Source organism: Aulonocara stuartgranti (genome assembly GCF_965226115.1).
Source record: "Aulonocara stuartgranti genome assembly, chromosome: 4".
NCBI classification, from domain to species: Eukaryota; Metazoa; Chordata; class Actinopteri; order Cichliformes; family Cichlidae; genus Aulonocara; species Aulonocara stuartgranti.
In genome coordinates this window covers 9,802,297-9,823,148 of record NC_138942.1, presented here as the reverse complement: position 1 = coordinate 9,823,148, position 20,852 = coordinate 9,802,297, and the positions used below count along the sequence as shown (strand labels likewise).

The window sequence follows — 20,852 nt, the reverse complement described above, 5'->3', positions numbered from 1 at the left end:
GTGTGGTAAATTTATTCCTATAAATAAGGGTCACTGAGTCTTTTTTCTCATTAAAACAAAAAACATGTGAGTTAGAGAAGGAAACCTCTTATTTTATTTGGCTGATTAAGAAACAAGAATAAAACAATTTTGAATGTTTTTATACCCAAATGTAAATTAATTTCTGCTTTCCCAGAAAGACAGGCATTATTGGCACAAGAGGGTATAAAAATTCACAAGCATTTGTTAGCCTCTGTTTTAAAACAACTCTCATGTTTGCTGAAGGGGGAAAAAAAAAAGAAATGAGCAAAAGTCTTTTTCTCCTAGCACAGGTTTTGGTTTTATCTAGGCCTGAGATACACACAATAAATATTATTAGGATCTTTAAAATTATACTCCAAACAGAACATATCATATCGAACTAATCAAATTCTGTACAGATTTCACAATCCCTGGAACATGGAATCATAATGTAAATAGTGATGTCCACATGTCAGCCTAAAAAAACAAAATAAAGCGCCACTAAAAGTACAACGCTGCAGGAACTGTGAAAAACGAATCTAGTAAACTGCTGTCTAGTTGCACTGAGTTTCACTCTTTAGCACACTGAGGAAATTAATGAGAATAATGTAACTCCCACACTGTAGGAGGCAGGTTTATCCAGTTTATCCCTGCTACGGTAGACACAAAGCATTGTGAAGTGCCTGCTCCAAAACTAATGTGTCTTTGAACAAATCCTTCCATTTGTCAGGAAACCGTGCTGAGGAATGCTCAGCAAATACTTCAAACAAGCAGATGCGGGAAACGGTCCATGAAGTGCCACTCCCAGCCATCGCTGGCTTCCCTGCTTCCCACCTGGAGTCACACATTAATCATCTCCTCTTTGAAGCTGACACGAATCAGAGGGAGCACACTTCAGACGGCCAGAGCGCGAGCAGTGACATAATGACAGAATCAGCATCGGCGACACAGCTGAAAATCCAGCAGCTTGATTTAAATAAAACACAGCGCTCCAGTCTTCTCTGATAGAGTGAAGGCGACATGTCGTTTTCATGCAATTATTACTGCTGATATGAACTCAGATCAGATATCTGGCTATTAAGCTATTCATTTTAATACGTAATCCATCATGTGGTCAAATTAGCATTGAAACAGGACAGAAGTAGGAAGCTCATCTGAAATACTGGGAAACTGAAAATTAAACACCTGGGTTCAATCCAGCTTTATGCACTATAAGATAAAGCTGTTCCTCCAGGGGGTCAGCAACAGGGGTGGGAAGGGCACAAACACCTGGATCTTGCTGGAAAAATGCCTAGTACTCATCATCAGATGTAATCAGCATGATTTTGTCAGACTTGCGGGAGCTCTTGTTGCCTGTGGCCACTTTTCCATTTGTGGTGGGCAGGGTCACCTCCTGTGTGGATTGCTGGGTGTACTGCTGATAGGCTGGAGAGAAGTTGTGGATGGCATCCTGCACCATGTCTCCCGGGTTTATCGTTTCCTTCAGACCACTGGAAATGCTCTGCATTGGTGGGAGAATTTCTGTAGAAAAGCAGGAACGAGGACAGGGGCACATTAACGATCAGACAAAATGAGACTGCAATATAATTGCTTTAAAATTTTCACAAAAGTGATCAATTTGGCCATCTGAATGCAAATAAATGTGAAGGAAGTGAACATTTATTTTTTTTAAAATAACGGCATAATACTTTATTAAATCACTGAAAATTTAAAAAGGAGTAGAGTTTTCATGTACTGACAATAATGTCTATCAAAACGTCCCAATTGCAATGCTAGCAATTGGTCACAAAAAGTAATTTCATGTCTTAAAAAACAACAACAAACTAATAAACCCTTAATAATGAATTCCAGTTATTGGTGGGATCCAGTTTTAATAATTTGTTAGTACTTCTAAATGTTCAAAACATCCAAAAATCCGCTAATCTGTGCAATCAACATTGTGTGATCATTGTATTGATTTCATTGTAGAGACAAAATGGTTTTTGATCTGGTTAAGTGACCAAAAATAGGGCTTGTCGCCATCAAGTGACTAAATATTTAATTTGTACTGTCTGTTTATTGTAAGACAACAATAAAAAATAAAAAAGGGGGTGGGGGGCTGGTAAAAAAAACACATAGATTTTGGTTTCAGGGTCACTGGCTCAGGCTTACGAAGGTGTGCAACGAGAAGCGTAAGGTGTGGTAGTTAGGCATGGCTGACCAAGGTTTGGTGAAACTGTAAACCAGGGGGTGTGGCAACTTCTGAAATAACATATATCAACACCCGAGGAAATATGAATGTTATTGTCCCAAAGTTCAGCTGTATTCTTGAACGGGGTGACTTAAAACTAATCTAATAATGAGGTACTCTATAGAGAAACACTGTTCTATCCAAGTGGACCACATTTCAATTCTGAATTCAAAGAAGTTTAAATGAAACTATGCCTTTTCATCAGCATTTCCAGAAATTGTGTATAGTACGGATTTTAAGGAATGTAGGATTTCCTATATCAGGAAACATTGCAAAATGGCAGAAGACACATCTTTTAGCTTCTATTTGCAATTTTCTTGCAAGCAGCATCGCTCACTTCATCCTTTTTAAAGTACAGTGCCTTTCCCCTCATTTTCCTCTGGTTTGCTCAAAGGCAAATTTTCTCTAACTTATTAGTCAAATTATATGCTCAGCAACTCCAACAGTCACATAGTTCATGTTTGCACTAGATTTAACTCAAGTGCAAATGTGTAAATCTATAGCTACACATTTCAGTTTCTATATCGCTTAAATCAGAGGTATTGTGACTCCTCCAAGTTGCTGGTCTAAAGAGGTACAGGGCAATTCAATTACTTTTACTTCCCAGGCTTTCAGGCCAGTGTCACTCCTTATTCTCTAGGGAAGAAGGGCAATTAGCCTGGGAAGATGTCAACAGATTTTCAAGGCGAGGACAAGAGGTAACAATCAATTGTTTGTTGTTTGTTTCCTCTGTTCTCTGTAAAAACGACATCCCTCACCTGGCACTTCATTTTTTTTCTCCTGGTAGACAGTGCAGGTGAAGGCGTATCTGAGGGCAATGGCAGCAAAGAACATCTCAATGCAGATGATAAAGTTCTGCCAGCCCGCCGCCACAGTACCGGCGCCAACCTCGTGTCCGTCGATGAAAAGTGCATTGGGAATGACGCCACAGCGCTCCAGGATGGCGAGGACCATTCCTTCAAAAAGACAACATTTTTAAATCAATTTATATAATTCTATAGGCTGGCAAAGAAAAGAAAAAAAGGGGACACGCACACTGAGCTTACCTTGCCAGAAGGATAAGAAGATGACAGATTTAATTGTGAGAAACTTGAGCACCGGTTCGTACGGTCTGAGCAGGTCACTTGTTGCGAAGAAGAAAAGGAATAGAGCGTAGAGGGCCAGGCTGACTGAAATATTGTAGATGATTGTGATATACAGGTATCCTCCATTCACACTGCATGAAAAGAAAGTTGGAAGAACGGCATAGTAATTTGCAAACATATATAGGATTTCTTTTGATAGTGTCTACTTATTTGGGTTTTGACTTCTTCAGCTCTTCAAGCTGACTGAGAAGAAGTGGCTTAAATTTGAGGACATTTCAGCCATATCGCATCTTTTTGTCCTCTTCTTTGAACAAGAGGTTAAGACTTTTATATATACACAGCCTTCTTATTTTTAGGATGCATCCAGTAAACAGACATTTTTGATTGTCAGCCTGCCTTTTTACCCTTTTTGCATTCTAGAGAGCCTCTCTAAGGATTCAGCTGTGACTACACTAATTACTCCCATGCAGTATACCGTGCACGGTTGGCTGAAAGCGTATAAGTAAACAATCTGTGAATCATTATAGCCTTACTGCAGAGCCTAAAGAAAGATGTGAAGAAAGACACTTATTTCTGACTGCCATTTTTCCTGTTGAAGTATATGAAGAAATAATAACTTTAAACTTCTAAAAAGTGGGCGATGATATAAAGCTGATTGGATACTTCTATAAAAAGCCCTCATTGAACTCTGTGCTTCGTTGTGAAACAAGTGTTGTCACAGCTGAATCTTCAGAGAGAGACGGTGAATCAAGAGGCACAGAAGAGCACCTGAAAATAAGTCGGGCAGAATTTACGGCCTGCAGATTTTATAGCTTTTGATTATATGCTAAAGCTAATTTTATTGAATATATCACACTCTCCTTGTTCTGTTAAAAACCTTATTGGCACATGTGAAGCACTAAAGTATGCTGTAATTAAATCTTTCTGTCTGCAATTTATCCCCAGCTTTTGACAGACAAAGTAAAAATGTGAAATGAAGCAATGCTTCTCCTCCAAGCATAACAGGAAAAGAATGAAGGGCTTTCATTTCAAAACACTACATTTCAGGGAAAGTTGCAAAAAGCAATAACTTCACATTATCAACAATGCCAATGAAGCTGTGAGTGACACAACTGGGACAAACGCAGCAGGGCACATGTGAAGTTTCTATCCATCAGTTTCAGCTTAAAATAAATACTTTTAATTCAACTATTTTCATCATGCCAGCTGTGAAGAGGTGATATAATTATCTCTATTTGCAAATTGTTCCCATGCACATAAACAGCAAACAAGCCTTCTGGCTATCATGAGGAAGCATATGATACATGGAGAAGGAAATGCAAAGAGAGGTGGTGCTCACTTAAAATCTCCATCGTGATATTTGCCAAAGACCTGCAGGATGATGGTGATGACTGCCATGATGGGTTTGACAACACAGAACTGGAGAGTCGCCTGAAGAAGAAATTGTAATTCAGAATGAGACATCAAGAAACTATGAAGGAGGATGTGAGAATCTGTTTGCACATCTGACAGACAAAAACAGTCTGTTATATCCCCAATCCCTTTAATGTCGTCACCAGCCATTTTCCCACCTCACAAGGTATGATTTTTTACATTATATGTCGTATACACCAATTCAGTTATTGTTTGTATTTAGTACAGCTAATAAATGTATGAGCTTACACAATTGAAGAAAAAAAGAAAGGAAAAAAACAAACAAAACACAATTCCATCTCCTGACATGGTAATAAACAGGTTAAAAGACAAATAACCGTTTTATGGTTTTATGAGGGGTTATGCACTGAACCATTTTTTGGCTATGAGAAACAACTTCCTGGGATCTCTTCTGGTTGCTGGGCAATTGCTCAAAGGTAAGAAACTGTCCTGCAGCATCGTCCCATAAAACAACAAATTGTTTTTAAACATCAGTTTCTGTGCAGAGTTATCATATCCAGTCTTTGAACTACGCTAACTGCTCTTAAATCAAGCTGACAGATGCTCTCAGCAACAAAACAAGCAGGCATATTTCATACAACAAATCATTGCTGTAATTATTAAAAGACTTAAAACACCTTATCATTGTAAAATATTATTTATTTAACCTACAGGATACATGTTTTAATGCTGATCTGGATGGAAGGTGGATGAAACAACAAAGTAGGCAGTGAATTGAGACCTGCATGCATGCATGCATCCCAAGAGTGACAGGTACTCTCTGTGTTGTGTATTGAAGCCAGAACTAACCAATTTGAAAGAGGTTGCTCTAAACTCCCATCACTGAAAGCAACAGACCAGGTCTTTTCAACTTGAGGGATTTCCAGTGACGATGGTCAGCTTGGCAAAACGGCATCGATAATCGTTTAGAACACCGATTTACTTTGAAGCTCAAGTACCAGCAGTTTTCACTTACCGTACGCCTATTCGAGTGCAAGCTTGTCACCCCGAATATCCCCAAAGCAAGTAATTTGCATGATACTTCCTGCCATGCTTAAAATTGAAAACAAAATACACGGCCATAGTTTGCAGTGGATTAACAGTCAACCATGGTTTCTGGTTCAAATTAATTCAGTCCAAGCAATCCACAGTCTTCATACACTTAAATACTAATCTCAGATACATGTGAGAGTGCACTGCATGATACATATGTAAGAGGACACTGTAATTCTGCATGTTTTTTCATCTTGACTAACAACTAGTCAGTGAGTCTCTTTGCTGTTTGGTGTTAACCATGTAGATTTCACACTACACACTAGAAGTGCGATAAGAAACAATCAAAACAGTAAAGCTGAGGACACAAAAATATTGTGAAGCTCTTCAAAGCCCTGGAAAGCTGAAGATGTATGTTATTCCTCTGCCAAGGAGCTGAGATGGAGGTATGTTTTCAGAGCTTTTCGTTTGTCTGTCAGCAGGATTACACAAAAAACTACTAAACTGAGTTTCATGAAACTTGGTTGAGAAGAGGACAGTGGGCAAAAGAAGAATCTTTCATTTTACAAACAGATCCAGACATTTCAAATTCTAAAACAAGGCATAAGCTTTGGTGAAGGATTCGCTCACAGAGGGCGACTTCATGTCAGCCTAATTCAACTTGTGATTACAAATTTGCACATTTGATAGAATATTAAGTACAGCAACCTATTAAAATGATCAAACTACAACACTTTGCGGTCATACCATGTTTTACTGCACCTTATTTGTTTATTTGGAAGCAAAACAGCCACAATTCACATCCACGGGATTTCACTTGTGCTCAGTTTCAAGAAAAATGATTCCCCAAAGCATCCGACAATGAGATAAATGACTTAAAACTGAAATGTCATCGAACAGTTTAGGATGTAAGAGCAGCTTATCCTCTAACCTTATCTTCAAGAAACACCATGACTCCAGGCTGCTTTTTCATATCACTATTTCATTTGTTAAGCCCCCTTATAATCACAAACTGACGCGTTCTCAAAATGTGCGAAGAATTTTAATGCTCGTTACACCCGTGAATGTAGATCGAGGCCTATCAGATGTCACGTTCTTCCAGTTTAAGTACTTTCTTGTAAAGAAACTCACAGAGAACAGTGTTTTCTTATTCTGAACCACAGCTTTGTGTGATTGATATGAAGTGCTTCAGTGATTTAGTTCAAATATATTAATATGTATGGCAGCCACTTAAGCTTGTTTGGAGCAACTGTCAATGACTTTGCTTTGGTTTACATAAGCAAAACAGAATTTAATCAGTTGTAAGGTGCTAGATTTATAGAAAGCTTAGTATTAAGCCCTTTCTCTAGGCCTACGTTTCACCGATACACAACAAATTACAAAAAAAATACTGGAGTATCTGGATCTATCTTCTTCTTGTCTTGTCTTAATTACCCCCTCGTAGAGAATTATCTTGTTTATAGCTTTACCTCAAAGAAATTGCAAGATTTTCCTTTTAAAACATTTCATGGAGGACTTCTGCCAGGGCACAATGAGTGTTTATCACTTGCTTCTTATTAAAAAATGTTCATTTTATGCATTTTCTTTTGAAGACAGTTCTAATATCCATCAGTGTTAGACTGGAAGCTTGTGCAGCATCCCAAGACACTGGGATGAAGCACTGCGCTGACAGCTCATATCATCGCTCTGTGTTTATTATCAAACTGCTTTCACCTGGCCTCGATTGCTTTTGTTTTCCTTTTTGTAACCAATGGATGTTATCCTCTGAAAAAACACAGAGCCAATTATAACAGCTGTCATTTTTAAGCAGTCTGAAGACTTGAAGTGAATAATAACTCGCAGTGAAGGGTTTTCGTTTTCTTTTTTTTGGATGTATTCTTGTTTTCACTTCGTGCGAGTTTATTTCAGAGGCCCGAAGGAGAGTGTTTAGAGCAGAGATAAAAGCATGATTGAAGCTTACCTGTTTGCAGAATCTCAAAAAGCCAATGGAGTAGCTCATTCCAACGAGGCAGCAGGTACCATACAGACAACTTGATCTGTCAAGTCAACAGAACATGAGGAGTTTTTAAGTTGTGTCAATACTGAAATGTCTGATAACAAAATCAAGCAAAGTACACAAAAGATATTTTTCAAACAAAAACTTAAGACATCAATTTGTTCAAGCTTTTGTGGAGATTTTACATTTTATCTGGCTATATTTTAGATTACTGTGAACTGAGTATATTTGGGCTTTGGATCATTGGTTTGACAGAAAAACACATTAGAAGGTATCACCTGGCTCATGAGGATCTATACATATCTATATCTACCTATATAGGTATATATCTTTTTTATTTTTAATATTTTTATTTTTAATTTTTCAACTGTTTAACTCAAATATCTAAATCAACCAATGGCGTTGCAGCAATCCAATGCATTTAGGCATGTAGACAAGCACAGGATAACCTGTTTAAATTCATCTTCTCTTCTCCATTCAATCATTAGAATGTAAAGAGTAGTGCTTTAAGAGAATTTGAGCTTGGCATGGTTGTTGGTAACAGCAGCTGGACTGAATATTTCAAAAATCGCCCATCTCCTGAGATTTTCCTGCATCTCTACGATTTACAGAGACTGGTCCAAAAACGAAAATATCCAATAAATGTCAATTCTCTGGGTGAAAATGTCTTGTTGATGCCAGGTAAAATGGCCCAACTGCCTGAAGTTGAAAAAGGCAACAACAACTCAAACAGCCACTTGTTAAAACCAAGATATGCACAAGGCTATCTCTGAACGCACAGCACATGTAACCTTGAGGAAGATGGGCTACTGCTGGAAAAGAACACACCGGGTGCCACTGCTGTCAGAGGAGAGCATGAAACAAAGATGCAATTTCACCAGAATTGGAAGATGAGAACTGGTCTGATGAATCTTAGTTCCTACCTTTCGGACGGTAGGGGTGTTGGTGAAAACAACATGAAAGCACCGATTCAACCTGCTTGTATCAATGTTTCAAACTGGTGGTGGTGGTGTAATGGTATTGGGGATTTTTTCTCGGCAGACTTTGGGCCCATTGGAACCAAACTAAAGATCGTTTAAATGTCATACCTTATCTGAGTATTGTTGCTGACAATGTTTTCCTTTTATAGCATGGTCAGCAACCATTTGTGACAGTGGCAGAGAAAAGGACATTAAAGAAACTGATGGACATTATGGACAATGCTGGGCATCCTCTGCACACGGCCATAAACAATCAGAAGAGTCTGTTCAGTGACAGGTTGCTTCTCCCCAAGACAAGAACTAACAGACTTAAAAACTCCTTTGTCCCACACGCCATCAGACTGTTTAACTCCTCTCTGGAGGGGAGAGGGAGGGGAAACAGGAGGACAAAGGAGGGGGGAACAACTAAGCTGCAGTGCCTCTGCACCTCACTGTACAATACCTTGTGCAATACTTTTTGTAAATAGTCAACAGTGCAATAGACTCAATACTTGAAATGTGCAATTCACTTGTATTTTTATTTTTTATTCCTATTTATTCTATTTATCCCCTTTGTATATTTTATTTATATTTGTCTCTGAATTTATTTATATATATATATATATATATATATATATATATATATATATATATATATATATATATATATATATATAAAAACAGTTCTGTAACTGTAACTTTGGTCGTTGCTGTGCTTTTTTTGGAAGTCGAATTTCCCAGAGGAACCCACCCGAGGGATTAATAAAGTTCTATCTTATCTTATCTTATCTTATTTATAGCTTTATATGCAGTGTGTCCATATTCTGATAGCTGCTTCTGATAATGTCACAAAGCTCAAATCAGAGTTTCCATTGAATTCCTAAAGGGTGAATGATCCTTAAACAAGATAAGCATTATACATCTTGTCTCCACCAGCTCTGTCAAGAAATACCATCATTTAACAGAGATCAGTCTCCTCAGGTAGTAGAGGCGCTGTTGGGCCTTCCGTGCAACTGAGGTGATATGGTTGCCCCAGGACAGGTCCTCGGTCACAGTTACCCCCAAGAATTTAAAACTGCTCACCCTCTCCACCGCCTCACTGCCAATGAAGAGAGGCAGATGGTTGTTATGACCCCTCTTCCGGAAATCTACAATGATCTCCTTGGTCTTTTTGGTGTTTAAGACCAAGTTATTGTCGTGGCACCATGACTCTAGTTGTTGCACCTCTGTCCTATAGGGGGACAGGGGACCAACATCACCCTGCGCGCCACCTTTTCCATCTGCTGCCCTCAGGGAGAAGGTACAGGTCTATACAGGCCAGAACATCCAGACTGGCCAACAGCCTGTATCCACAGGCTGTGAGGCTCCTGAACTCTCTGCCCCCCTCTCACGGACAATAACCATATCCAACTTCTTAATAGCAATGAACTGGTCTGCATTGGTGCATCATATCTTTATTCTCTTCCCCCTCCTGCCCCCCCCCCCCCTCTTTCTTAAATAGATAACTATCATATCTGATATCATATCTCACAGTACAATAATATTGAATGGGTTGCATTGTTGTATTTTGTCATGTTTCTCAGGTCTTTGTCTGAATTTCTACGAACATTATTGCTAAGGATGGTCTTATTGCATTGGAGTCACACTGGGTTAAATATGTACACTTGGGTTTTAAGGGGTATTTATTATTTTCTTCTTTTTTTTGGGTTGTATGGAAGCCCCAAACGCAATTTCATTGTTCTTGACAATGACAATAAATAAATAAATACTAAATACTAAAATACTAAATCAGATTAGAGTCTGAACACACTCGAGAAACTGGCCCAGACTAGCTGCCCTATGGCTGAGTCAGCCATAAACACAGCTTATGAAGACTGGGTAAAAGCAGAGAGATAAAGAGAAGCCTGACCTATGAACAACACAGCAGTTTATTGGTAGCACTTTCACTGTGCTGTTCAAACAAAATGCTAATTCAAGAGTAGAAAACGCACTTTGGACCTTTTGGGATCATAAAAAACAACTATAGTTGGTTCCAGGTGAACTAATGTATTTATTACTCCTAGGTCAACGTAATCATTAACACTAAAAAGCTTTCCATCATGTACATGTAACATAGAACTGAGTGCACTCACTGTATAGGCTTCCCTCGGATCTCTGACATGATTGCACTCTCTCCTCTCAAATACTCAAAGGACAGGCTCAGGAAATTGTAAATGACAAAAGCTGTAACAAAAAAGGAAGAGTTATTTGTCTTTTTACCAAATTTCAAACACATTTCACTGAATAATTTAAACTGTAGGATAATTTTCCATCACCTTTAAGTTTAACTTCACCAAAAAGGTCAAATCATTTTAGAGGAAAAAACTTTCACATGATAAAAAATAATTAGTCCTACATTTTATAACAATAAATGTTTTAGTCCTTACATTAAGAAGCTTCTAAGGGTTCTGTGTCTCGGAAATCCCTTCCTAATCCTTTGTTGCTATTTAAAGAGGGATTAATGAAGCTAATGCAGATGGTGTCCAGTCAAGAGAAGGTTCATTATGTTTTAGCCGTAGCCGCTGGTGGTATTCCAGTCTTCCTGCTTCCTGATGCACCGCACTATCAATCAGCCACAAAATTGGCCTGCAAACTGGAAACTAATCGCTTGAATAATGCATTTCCTATTTTTCTTCTTTCTCAAATTACTTGTAATCCATTTTGCATATGATTCACCTTTGCCACCGGTGAAGTGCTTTAGTCTCAAAACTTCAATTCATAATTATAGGTACACTGTAGAAAGCGGCTACTCTACCTAACTGCCACCTAGAGAACAGGGTTTACCGTAAATTAGATTTGCATATTGAAAGTTGCTGCAGGATTTTCAATATCAAACCAAAATAAATTACCTTTCCTGAAAGACAGAAACACTGCAAACCAGGGAACAAAACAAATTCACCAAAAAAAATTCAACTCACCCTAGAAATGTAACACCTGAAATAATGAGGTCTATGCACATGAGAACAACGACTGCTGTGAAAAACTAGTCTGGCTACTTCCTTGTGTTTCTACTCCTGGCAGCCATATAAAACAAAGGCATGGAAGTAACAATGACTGCCCATGAAGAACACCATCACCCACAGTACTGGTTCTTGTGATACTTACCTTCATAGCAGTCTCGGACAGAATCAAAGTAGACATAGTACTGGTTGTTGCTGATGAAAAGAAGGCTGAGCCAAGAATCAAAGGCATAAACTGGCACAATAAACAGGATGCGGATGATGTAGCGCTGCTCATTTGGGACGGTGTAGGATCTAAGGTGTGTATAGATCTGCAATAAAAACATAGTTAAAGCATAGGAGAACAATTAGGAAACAAATAGCCCTTTTATTGCCAAGCATTAATACAGAACCACAAAAAAGGGTTATGAATACAATAACTTCTATAACTATAGAAGTGATGTCTGCCTACATGTGAAAATTGGTTCAGACCTGCCTTTATTGTTCAATGAAAAACTGGTTATAAGGAGTATTACAACCTCAACTTGAAAATAATTGTTTTTTTTTTAATTCATTATTTATGAAGTGTCAAAATGACTTGTTACCTGGCCAAAGAAAACACATATTTACATTCATATGAATCAAATACAAAGTAGAAAACCATCTATCTTTCTATGTAAATCAAGAACAGAATATGCAGTTTGACATTTATTCCTTTTCACCTTTTGAATTGACTGATAAATTCTTTAACAATTTGTTAACTCTAAATTTAACTTTAAGTTAAAAATATATCAATTGTAATGAAGATGCTGGCCAAAAAGAGCTTTTGTATATACTGAATCCATCATTTAAATACTAATAGAACACTAGAAAGTGTGCAGACAACTACGCTAATGACATCCACATAAGGAGTGAGGAGTTGGCAAACCTAGAGTACAAAACAGAGACGAACAAACCACTTGCTACTCACAAACATCTGTTGATATTTATTAGAATAGTCACTAGACTTAGCATAAACATGAAAAGGGTTAAGGATTTACAACAGGGTTGTTATTAAGTGGAGATGATTTATTGGTATGATTTAGATCATTCAAAACACCAAGTTTTATATGTTAAATGTCAGTATGTTATTAGCTTAAAATCAATATGTTTATGTATATCAGTAGCAGAGATGAAGATCATATCACATTTTATGACCAGGTATTTCAAGAGTCAATTCAGCCTCCATAAGGCTTAGATTTTTTTAATCACTGCATACTGATAATAAACTTAATAAAACTGTAACTCACCATTGTTTAATGTCTTTGGACTTTGAAGTTTTTACTTTATGGTTACTTATCAAGCTTTTCAGCTTATCAGACATCTGTAGTGGAGAATGGTAACATAGGGGTGATAACTAATTCATTTTTTTTCTGTAATATACTTACATATCTATATTATTGCTAATATATATTGTAATATATGTATATCATGGCTAAAGCACTTCTGGATGGATGCAAACTGCATTTCGTTGCCCTGTACCTGTGACATGTGCAATGACAATAAAGTTGAATTCTATTCTATTCTAATTCTATTTTTCTACAGAGAAGAAACAATATAAACCACAAGAGTGTAAACACTAAAATGCCAGGCTCCCAGGAGCAACCATGTCACCATTTTCTTTTTAATCTGGATGGTATTCCTCGCCACATTGTATCTTGCCCTGACTGTTCTGTCTGCCACAATGAAATACTAGAAGCATGTTGTGTAAAATAAAGAGAAATTACCCAACACCCATTTTAATGACCTCCCCAAACAAAGTTACTGACCACACCTTACATTGTACAGCTCTTAACACTATGATCGGTAACTGGACTTGGTTTCAATTGAATTATATTTAAAATGGGATGTAGTGTATCTGGCAACACACACATATCACATGGCAGACAACTCAGCTGTAGTTTTTAGACTTTATATAAAAATCATCACCTGACAGGATAGTTTTACAATCATGTAAAACAGTCATGTTCAAAGCACCTACTTAAAATGAAGTATGGATAATAAAGTTAAGAAAGTGACTGGGTTTTACTATGTGTTTATGTTATGAAAAAATGTTAAGTGTAATTGTTCCTTTTGATGCTCTAAAGGTGACGTAATGCAATGCCACCATGGAAGTACTGTCTAGTACCATCAAGATTAAGAAATCCACAGCAAAATGCTGCAACATAAAGCAGTTGGGAAATATGGTGGTGGTTATATCCCAACTGTTTGTATCACTGAAATTTAAATTGATACAGTCTTGTCAAACTTATAATCATAGGAGCAATTGAACACAACAAAACCCAATGTTTATACTTATATCAGATTAAAACGAGTCTGTTTTGTATAAGAAAAACTTGTTCACAGGTTCTGTGGTAATATAATGATAACGCCTTTAATAAGCAGCTAAACAATGGCTGTTAGTACTAATATATAGTAGTGAGAAAAAGTCCCCCCCCCCCTTTCTGATTTTTTATTTTTTTGCTTGTTATCACATTTAAATGTTTTAGATCATCAAACAAATTTAAATATTAGACAAAGATTAAAAAAGGTAAACACAAAATACACTTTCTAAATCAAGGCGTTTATTATTAAGGTGGAAAAAAAAATCCAACCCTATATGGCCATAGAAAAAGGGATTGCCCTCTGAACCTAATAACTGGTTTGACCACCCTCAGCAGCAACAACTGTTTGATGAGTCTTTGACAACACTGCAGAGGAATTTTGACCTACTCATGTTTTTAATTCTGGTATGACGTTCCTTTTCTGAAATGCCGCGTTACTTTCCGCCAGATGTAATAGGATAAACCTTCCAAAAGATGTAAACCTTTGTCAGTGAACAGAATACTTTCCCAAAATCTCTGGGATCATCCATTTGTTTTTTGGCAGATGTGAGATGAGCCTGCGCATTCTTTTTGTTCAGCAGTGGTTATATCCTTGGAGTTCTCCAATGGATGCCATTTTTGCCCATTCTCTTATTTGTTGTTGAATCATGAACTCTGACCTTAACTGAGACATGTGAAGCCTGCGGTTCTTTCATGCTGTTCTGGGTTATTCTGTGACCTCCTGGATGAGCTGTCAATGTGCTCTTGGAGCAATTTTAGTAGGCTGGTCATTTCTGGGAAGGTTCATCACTGTTCCAAGTTTTCTCCATTTGTGGATAATGGCTCTCACCATGGTTCACTGGAGTTCCAAAGCCGTAGAAATTGCTTTGTAACCCTTTACAGACTGATAGATGTCAGTGACTTTGTTTCTCAGGTTTTTCTTTAGATCACAGCATGATGTGTTGCTTTTGAGATCTTTTAGCCTGCTCAACTTTGCCAGAAAGGTTTTATTCAATGATTTCTTGTTTTTACAGTCTTCCAGTAATCAGGCCTGAGTGTGTTTAGTGAAAATGAACTCAGTTTTCCATAAAATGTGGTTAATCACAGTAAATTCACAATTTAACATAAGCGCAATGACATATTTCACACAGGACCAGGTAGGTTTGGATAACTTTTCTCCCTTAATCAGTGAAATCATCATTTAAACACTGCATTGTGTATTTATTCAGGCCATCTTTGTGTAAAATAAAATTTGTTTAATGATCTGAAACATTTAAGTGTGACACATATGCAAAACACTAGGAAATCAGGAAGGGGCAAACACTTTATCACGCAACTGTAACTTCAGTAACTGCGATGTAAAGGTTCTTGATTTTCAATTAACATATTTTTTTTCAATATCTTGTAACTAGAAAAAGTCTATCTAAAGCCATTTTAATTTACAAGCGCTTGTAGTGCCATTTTCAAAGTTACTTTTTACCTAGACAACAGTAAAAACACAAAATGCCCAACTAACCTTACAATTACTGTAATTAATTACCAACAATTTGAAGCAAAAAGGGTTCTCTTGCTTAAATGTATTATTTAAACATCCAAAAAGTGTCTAAAGACGTATAATAACACCCAAATTAGCATATTGGAGTGAGGAGCTTGCAAAGTTGGAGTCTAATCAATGAAACAAAATTGTAGGTGTGCATTGGAGCTAAAGAAGGAAAAAAAAAGCCACAAGCAAAGCAAACCATTTGCTACACAGCATCCATTGATATTTCTTGGTCAAAACAGTTACTAAACTTATGAGCATCAACTATATTTACATAAAAAAACAAGAGTTAAAATTTACTAATGAGCCCAGTTAGAGAGGTTGTCACTAGGTGGAGACCATTTAGTACTGCGGGTACTCTACCTAGAAGTGAGTTCTGGGCTACAAAACCACAAGTACGTGGTTTTTAGCGGCTATTGAAAATCATGTCACATTTTATGACCAGCTAATTCCATAGGGCTCCCATACTTCTTGTCAGAAGTCATGTATACTGATAACAAACTTAATAAAACTGTAACTCACTTTTTGAAAATGTCTTAAAAAAGGAAGTTAGTGATGTGTAAGTGTCAACTTTAAGCTTATCAGACACTCTTATACCGATAATAACTAATGTTCCTTTTGTTTCTATAGAACAGACAAGACATATCACAAAGAGTGAACACAGACATATCAAACTCCTGAGTGCAACCATGTCATCTTTTTCTTTTTAATCTGTATGGTGTTATTTCTTGCGGCACTTTATCTTCTGACTGCCACAATGGAATACAAAAGGACAGAGGCATGTTGTCTAGAATAAAGAAAGATAATCCACCCTCCCACACCCTCCCAGAACATTCCTGCTACTAGATTACTAACCACACCTTACATTGAGGAGCTCCAACTTAAGTATATGTTCGCTATCTGGACTTTGTTTTAACAAACTGGTAAAAAGTCTTAACTTATTATTTTTACACACATGTGCATACACATACATACACACACAGTTGCCTCTATAAACATGGTTGACGACACGTAAACTAACACATGCACCATATGGCAGACAATTCAGCTATCATTCTTATCAGTGACCTTTAGCTTTTAGACAAAGCTTTACATAAACACGGAACAATTATTACACCAGTGAGTCACATTTATTGATTACTACTGTTAATATGGTTAAGAAAGGGATTGGCATTTTCCAGTCTGCTCTTAAATAAATAAAATGGAAATAAAACACATATCTGTTAGATAAGTAGTGGAAAGTCTGAGGAAGGTTCTTCCTTTCAGAGCTCTTGGGTAATGCAACGCTAATACGTAACCACAGTGGCTAAGACTGTCAAGATTAACAAATCGACAGTAAAACTGTTGGGAAATATGGAAGAGTTATATCTGTAGTAGTGTCTCTTCAGCTAAAAAATTAAATTTCACTGAAAAATTAGTCAAATTATCTCCTCAGTATTGCTATACTATTGCTGAAAATGGATGCAGTCAAGCACAAAGACCTCTTAAAGTAGAGTGATTATTAAAGAATAAAGAGAGACGACATTTTCTGGTAATAACTCAAGATTCATTCTTCATAAAATGACAATTTGAAGAAGAAAAAAGGACTAGCAGTTTAAATTTCCTCAGTAAACGCAGACACTTATGACTCATCAGTCAGCTACCTCTATATGAGAGGTAATCCAATTAATCCCACCAAGCTCAAGTCAATTTAGCCTAAAAATAAAAACATCATTATTTCAACTCTGACCATACCGCCTCCAATATTTGTATGATTATTTTTGTGGTTATTTCTGGATTGGCTGTAGCTCATTAGGTGGAGTGGAAGGGTGATGGTTTGTTCCCCCAACTCCCCCAGTCTGCATGCCAAATATCCTTGGGCAAGGCACTAACCACAAGTTGTTCTCTGATGCATCCATCGGAATATGAATATACAGTATGTGAATGTTAGCTAGAAAGCACTTAAAGGATAGAAAGTGCTTCTGTGAATGGTTGAATGTTGTATAAAGTGCTTTGAGTGCTCTGGGAGAGTAGAAAGGCACTATATAAGAATTAATCCATTTAGTCCATTATTTTTGATCTTTTTAAATTGTTAACTGAATAGCTTCAATTTAAAAGGTTACTAAAGACTTTAAAACAAACATTGTTGAACATTAGAAAAGCTGTGATGAGATTTTTTTTAATATAATTTTGGGGTATCTTATCAAGACAAATTGACAAATCCAGTCACTCAAAAAAATAACTGCCACATTAACTGATACAGAAAATAATTACAACTTCACCTTAGACAAGCACACAACTAGTCTGTGGATCACAGAACTTTCTCTACATTAAATGAACTCTAACCTTGTGTAGAGCATAAAAAAGAAATCCTTCAGATATATCATTTTCAGTCATTTTTGTCACAAATTTATGCAAAGCCAAAAAGATGAGTGCTTTGACTGGTGACGGCACTGGTGTTTGTGACAACCCTTCAGTGTACGTGGTAATGGGTGTGTTTAAAAGCATTTTGCAGCGCTGTAGGAAATTGAGAAAATTATTACCAATTTAATTTTTTTTTTTTTTCACATGAATGCAAAAAAATGGCATGAATGGATCTAAAAATCTCACTTATAGCACTTTACTCAGCACATCCCCATTTCAGCCTACACATTAAAGGCTGATTACTGTGAAAACGGTGGCCATCATTTCACATATAGTGAAGCAGACTGTAGAATGATGCCCTAAATTTGCTTTAAAACACAGAAATATATATCCTTTCTGACTCCGCAGGCAAATCGTAGTTGTGTGATGAAAAATGGCTTCAGCCCACAGTATGGATAAGGGAAAAATGAATACACAAATAAACTAGAACAGGACTGAATCTAAAGTATACATGGTAGCTAAAGGAGAATGCCTCCTGGAACACATAATACAGTCATAAAACATGACATAAATTCAGTCTGATGTTCTTAATCCCAAATGCTTCACGTTTCAAAGGGACCAATAAGCCCACCATACACACACAAACTTCACAGATTGCTACTCCAAAATGCACTGGAAACATTATAGCAGAGGATCTAAGGCCATCGTCGATATGTGTTTAGTATTCAGAATGTGAGTTTAAGAGTCTATAGCAATCCTCTGGAGCGGAGTCAGATGAAACACCACTAGCATTGCAACACTCCTCCTGCAGACCGTTTTATTCCCTCCTGTGCTACACAAAGGATGTCGGTTACAAGCCAGCATCCTCCCTGTGGAACACTTGTTGTTTATTTGTTCAATTAAGATGTCTTGCTGGCAAGTGTTTGGCCAAACATGTACTATATTAAAAAGATAGAAAACCAATTGGCTCGATACTGTGTCACAAATCCCTAAACACAGATTGCTTTTGGATCACTGATTGCAACATTTTAATGCTCTCTATGTCGCAAACTTATTTATCTAAATAAATAACGTGTCTTTCATTCATCACACTACATAATATAAATATAACACTGTATACATTTAGTCCAATGATTCTGGATGGGTGCATAATCAGTATTTAGGCTATAAGATCAGTGAACATGAGCACAAAATCCTCTTCCTTTATAATGTGGAATATGTTATTTTAAAAAAATCAGTTGGTTTCCCTGCTGATGGTGCACAGCACTCTTTAGCATTCACTATGAGTGAAAAAAAAACATAATGATCAGCTATCATCTCAGCACAGCGGGCACATCAACCACACATGCGGAAACACTTCTTTGCAGCAGTGATAAAATGGTTTCTGGGTAAAGGTAGTCTGTTGTGAGCCACTCATTCATCGTGGCCATGTTCTTACCCATACAGAGAGGGCTCACTGTGCATTCATTGTCCTGTAATAAGCTTGGGTATTTTTGTCAGTTTTAATCTAGTAGTCAACAACAACTAAAAAGTAAAACAACGCTCACACTCACAACAAGTGAGGAAGTCCAACCAAGTTAGGGACTAAATTACTTGCTTGCATGGGAATAAAGTAATACCTTTAAATTAGATAAGAAAGTGCCAGGGTGAGAACCAAAACAAATAAACAGTAAAAGCAGGGACAGTGAAGTCAGTGCACTAATAAGCCTTTAGGAATAGAATAATTTGTTTCTGTCCTCTGGACAGGGAAGTGCAGCACATCTGTTTCTGTTACACTAAAATGGTGAGCTGAACTCTTTGTGCATTTGCATCTTTGAGCGTGTGATGCTTTGTAATGCAGTGATTTTAGTTCTTTTCACGTATTTACAGTGATTTACATGAAAGCCTTTTGTGAAATGGTGCATACTCACCTGGTGACAAGTTATTAGCAAGGCAGACCAGACGAATATCCCTGAAAGGACCTGGGCAGCCACTGTGTTTAAAAACATCCCATTCTGTATGATTGCTCCGTTGCCTGATACAATAATGGTCATGTTGGACATGCCTGATTTTGAAGCATCCAGGGCAGACGAATTATTTTCGGTTAATGAAGCCATGTCTTCCGAAGAAAGGTTCATCTGAAACAGAAAGAAAACACGCCAAGTCGGTTTAGTTTTTTTTTTACAGTGAGCACACGGCCCCTCTGTGTTTGACTGAGTGACTGTATGCTGCCCATTAGGCACAAGACAAAAAAGGCAATAGTGTTTGCTAAACGGACACAAGAAGTGCCATTTTTAAAGAAAAGAGATGAATGTGGTTCAAATGATCTTATCGACTCGTACCTTCTTTACAGTCAACAAAGAGATCTCCTTGTCCCGGAGAGGGCGGAAGTAGCTTTATCGCGTTTAGAAGTCACTGTCCACGAGCCAAAATTACACGACGAGCTTTAAGGGTGAAATATATTTTCAGAACAGCTAAACGTGACAATTTAGGCCCATTTACTAACCGCTCGTTGACTTCATCCGCGACGCAGTCAACAAACTAGACTTCCTTGTTTGAGGCAGGTGTCTCGCAGAGGTCGAAGTCCACACAGTCGGAGAGCATAAAAAATGCTTCTATAGAGTATACAAATGTTGCGATAGAACCCGAATTTACTGCGAGATGCCACGAAATAACAAATAAAATTATAAACAGCAGAGATTTGAACGTATCCTCGAGTGGCGACTCTGGGAAGCGGCACAAATCAACAGGTTTACAGGTGGAAGGTTCACGTGACCTGGACTTGACGCCTGTCGTCATCACGTTACTTCAGTGACAGAAAGTGCGGCACATTTCCGCTCACAGGTGCGCTTACACCTGAGGCTAGAGGCAGAGGTTCGCATAGAGTTCAGTGGTTACGTCAAAGGCACATCAGGATCACCCATCATCATCATCTGTGACACAGCCAAGGATATGCACCCAGACCCCAAGAATTATTGGTGAACTGGATGATTG

General features: G+C 37.5%; 1 protein-coding gene and 1 long non-coding RNA gene across 4 annotated transcripts in view; one reads left to right on the top strand and one right to left on the bottom strand.

Annotated features, from left to right (window-relative positions):
- The window catches only part of LOC309705887, a 269,576-nt gene that overhangs the window by 240,331 nt on the left and 8,393 nt on the right, over window positions 1-20,852 (top strand). The gene's annotated exons all lie outside the window — the stretch shown is intronic.
- tmem184a (transmembrane protein 184a) lies at window positions 72-20,677 on the bottom strand. 3 transcript variants are annotated; one of them, XM_082529684.1, is made up of 10 exons: window positions 20,365-20,676; window positions 20,201-20,273; window positions 19,790-19,996; window positions 11,821-11,986; window positions 10,809-10,899; window positions 7,682-7,757; window positions 4,655-4,746; window positions 3,277-3,446; window positions 2,989-3,186; window positions 72-1,521 (listed from the first exon to the last, which is right to left on the bottom strand). In XM_082529684.1, the coding sequence occupies exons 3-10, from the start codon at window positions 19,994-19,996 to the stop codon at window positions 1,292-1,294; spliced, it is 1,230 nt and encodes a 409-aa protein (XP_082385810.1). In that variant the 5' UTR covers window positions 20,201-20,273; window positions 20,365-20,676; the 3' UTR covers window positions 72-1,291. The 3 variants fall into 3 exon arrangements, with proteins under 3 accessions (XP_082385810.1, XP_082385811.1, XP_082385809.1); XM_082529685.1 differs by lacking the exon at window positions 20,201-20,273 and having other exon boundaries at window positions 20,365-20,677; XM_082529683.1 differs by having other exon boundaries at window positions 20,201-20,676.

Coding starts and splice junctions, on each gene's coding strand:
- tmem184a (XM_082529685.1), bottom strand. CDS start 19,996: ATGAACCTTTCTTCGGAAGACATGGCTTCATTAACCGAAAATAATTCG. Junction 11,987..19,789: donor TGCTAATAACTTGTCACCAG/GTGAGTATGCAC, acceptor TTTTTATTGCAG/ATCTATACACACCTTAGATC. Junction 3,447..4,654: donor TATCACGATGGAGATTTTAA/GTGAGCACCACC, acceptor CTTTTCATGCAG/TGTGAATGGAGGATACCTGT.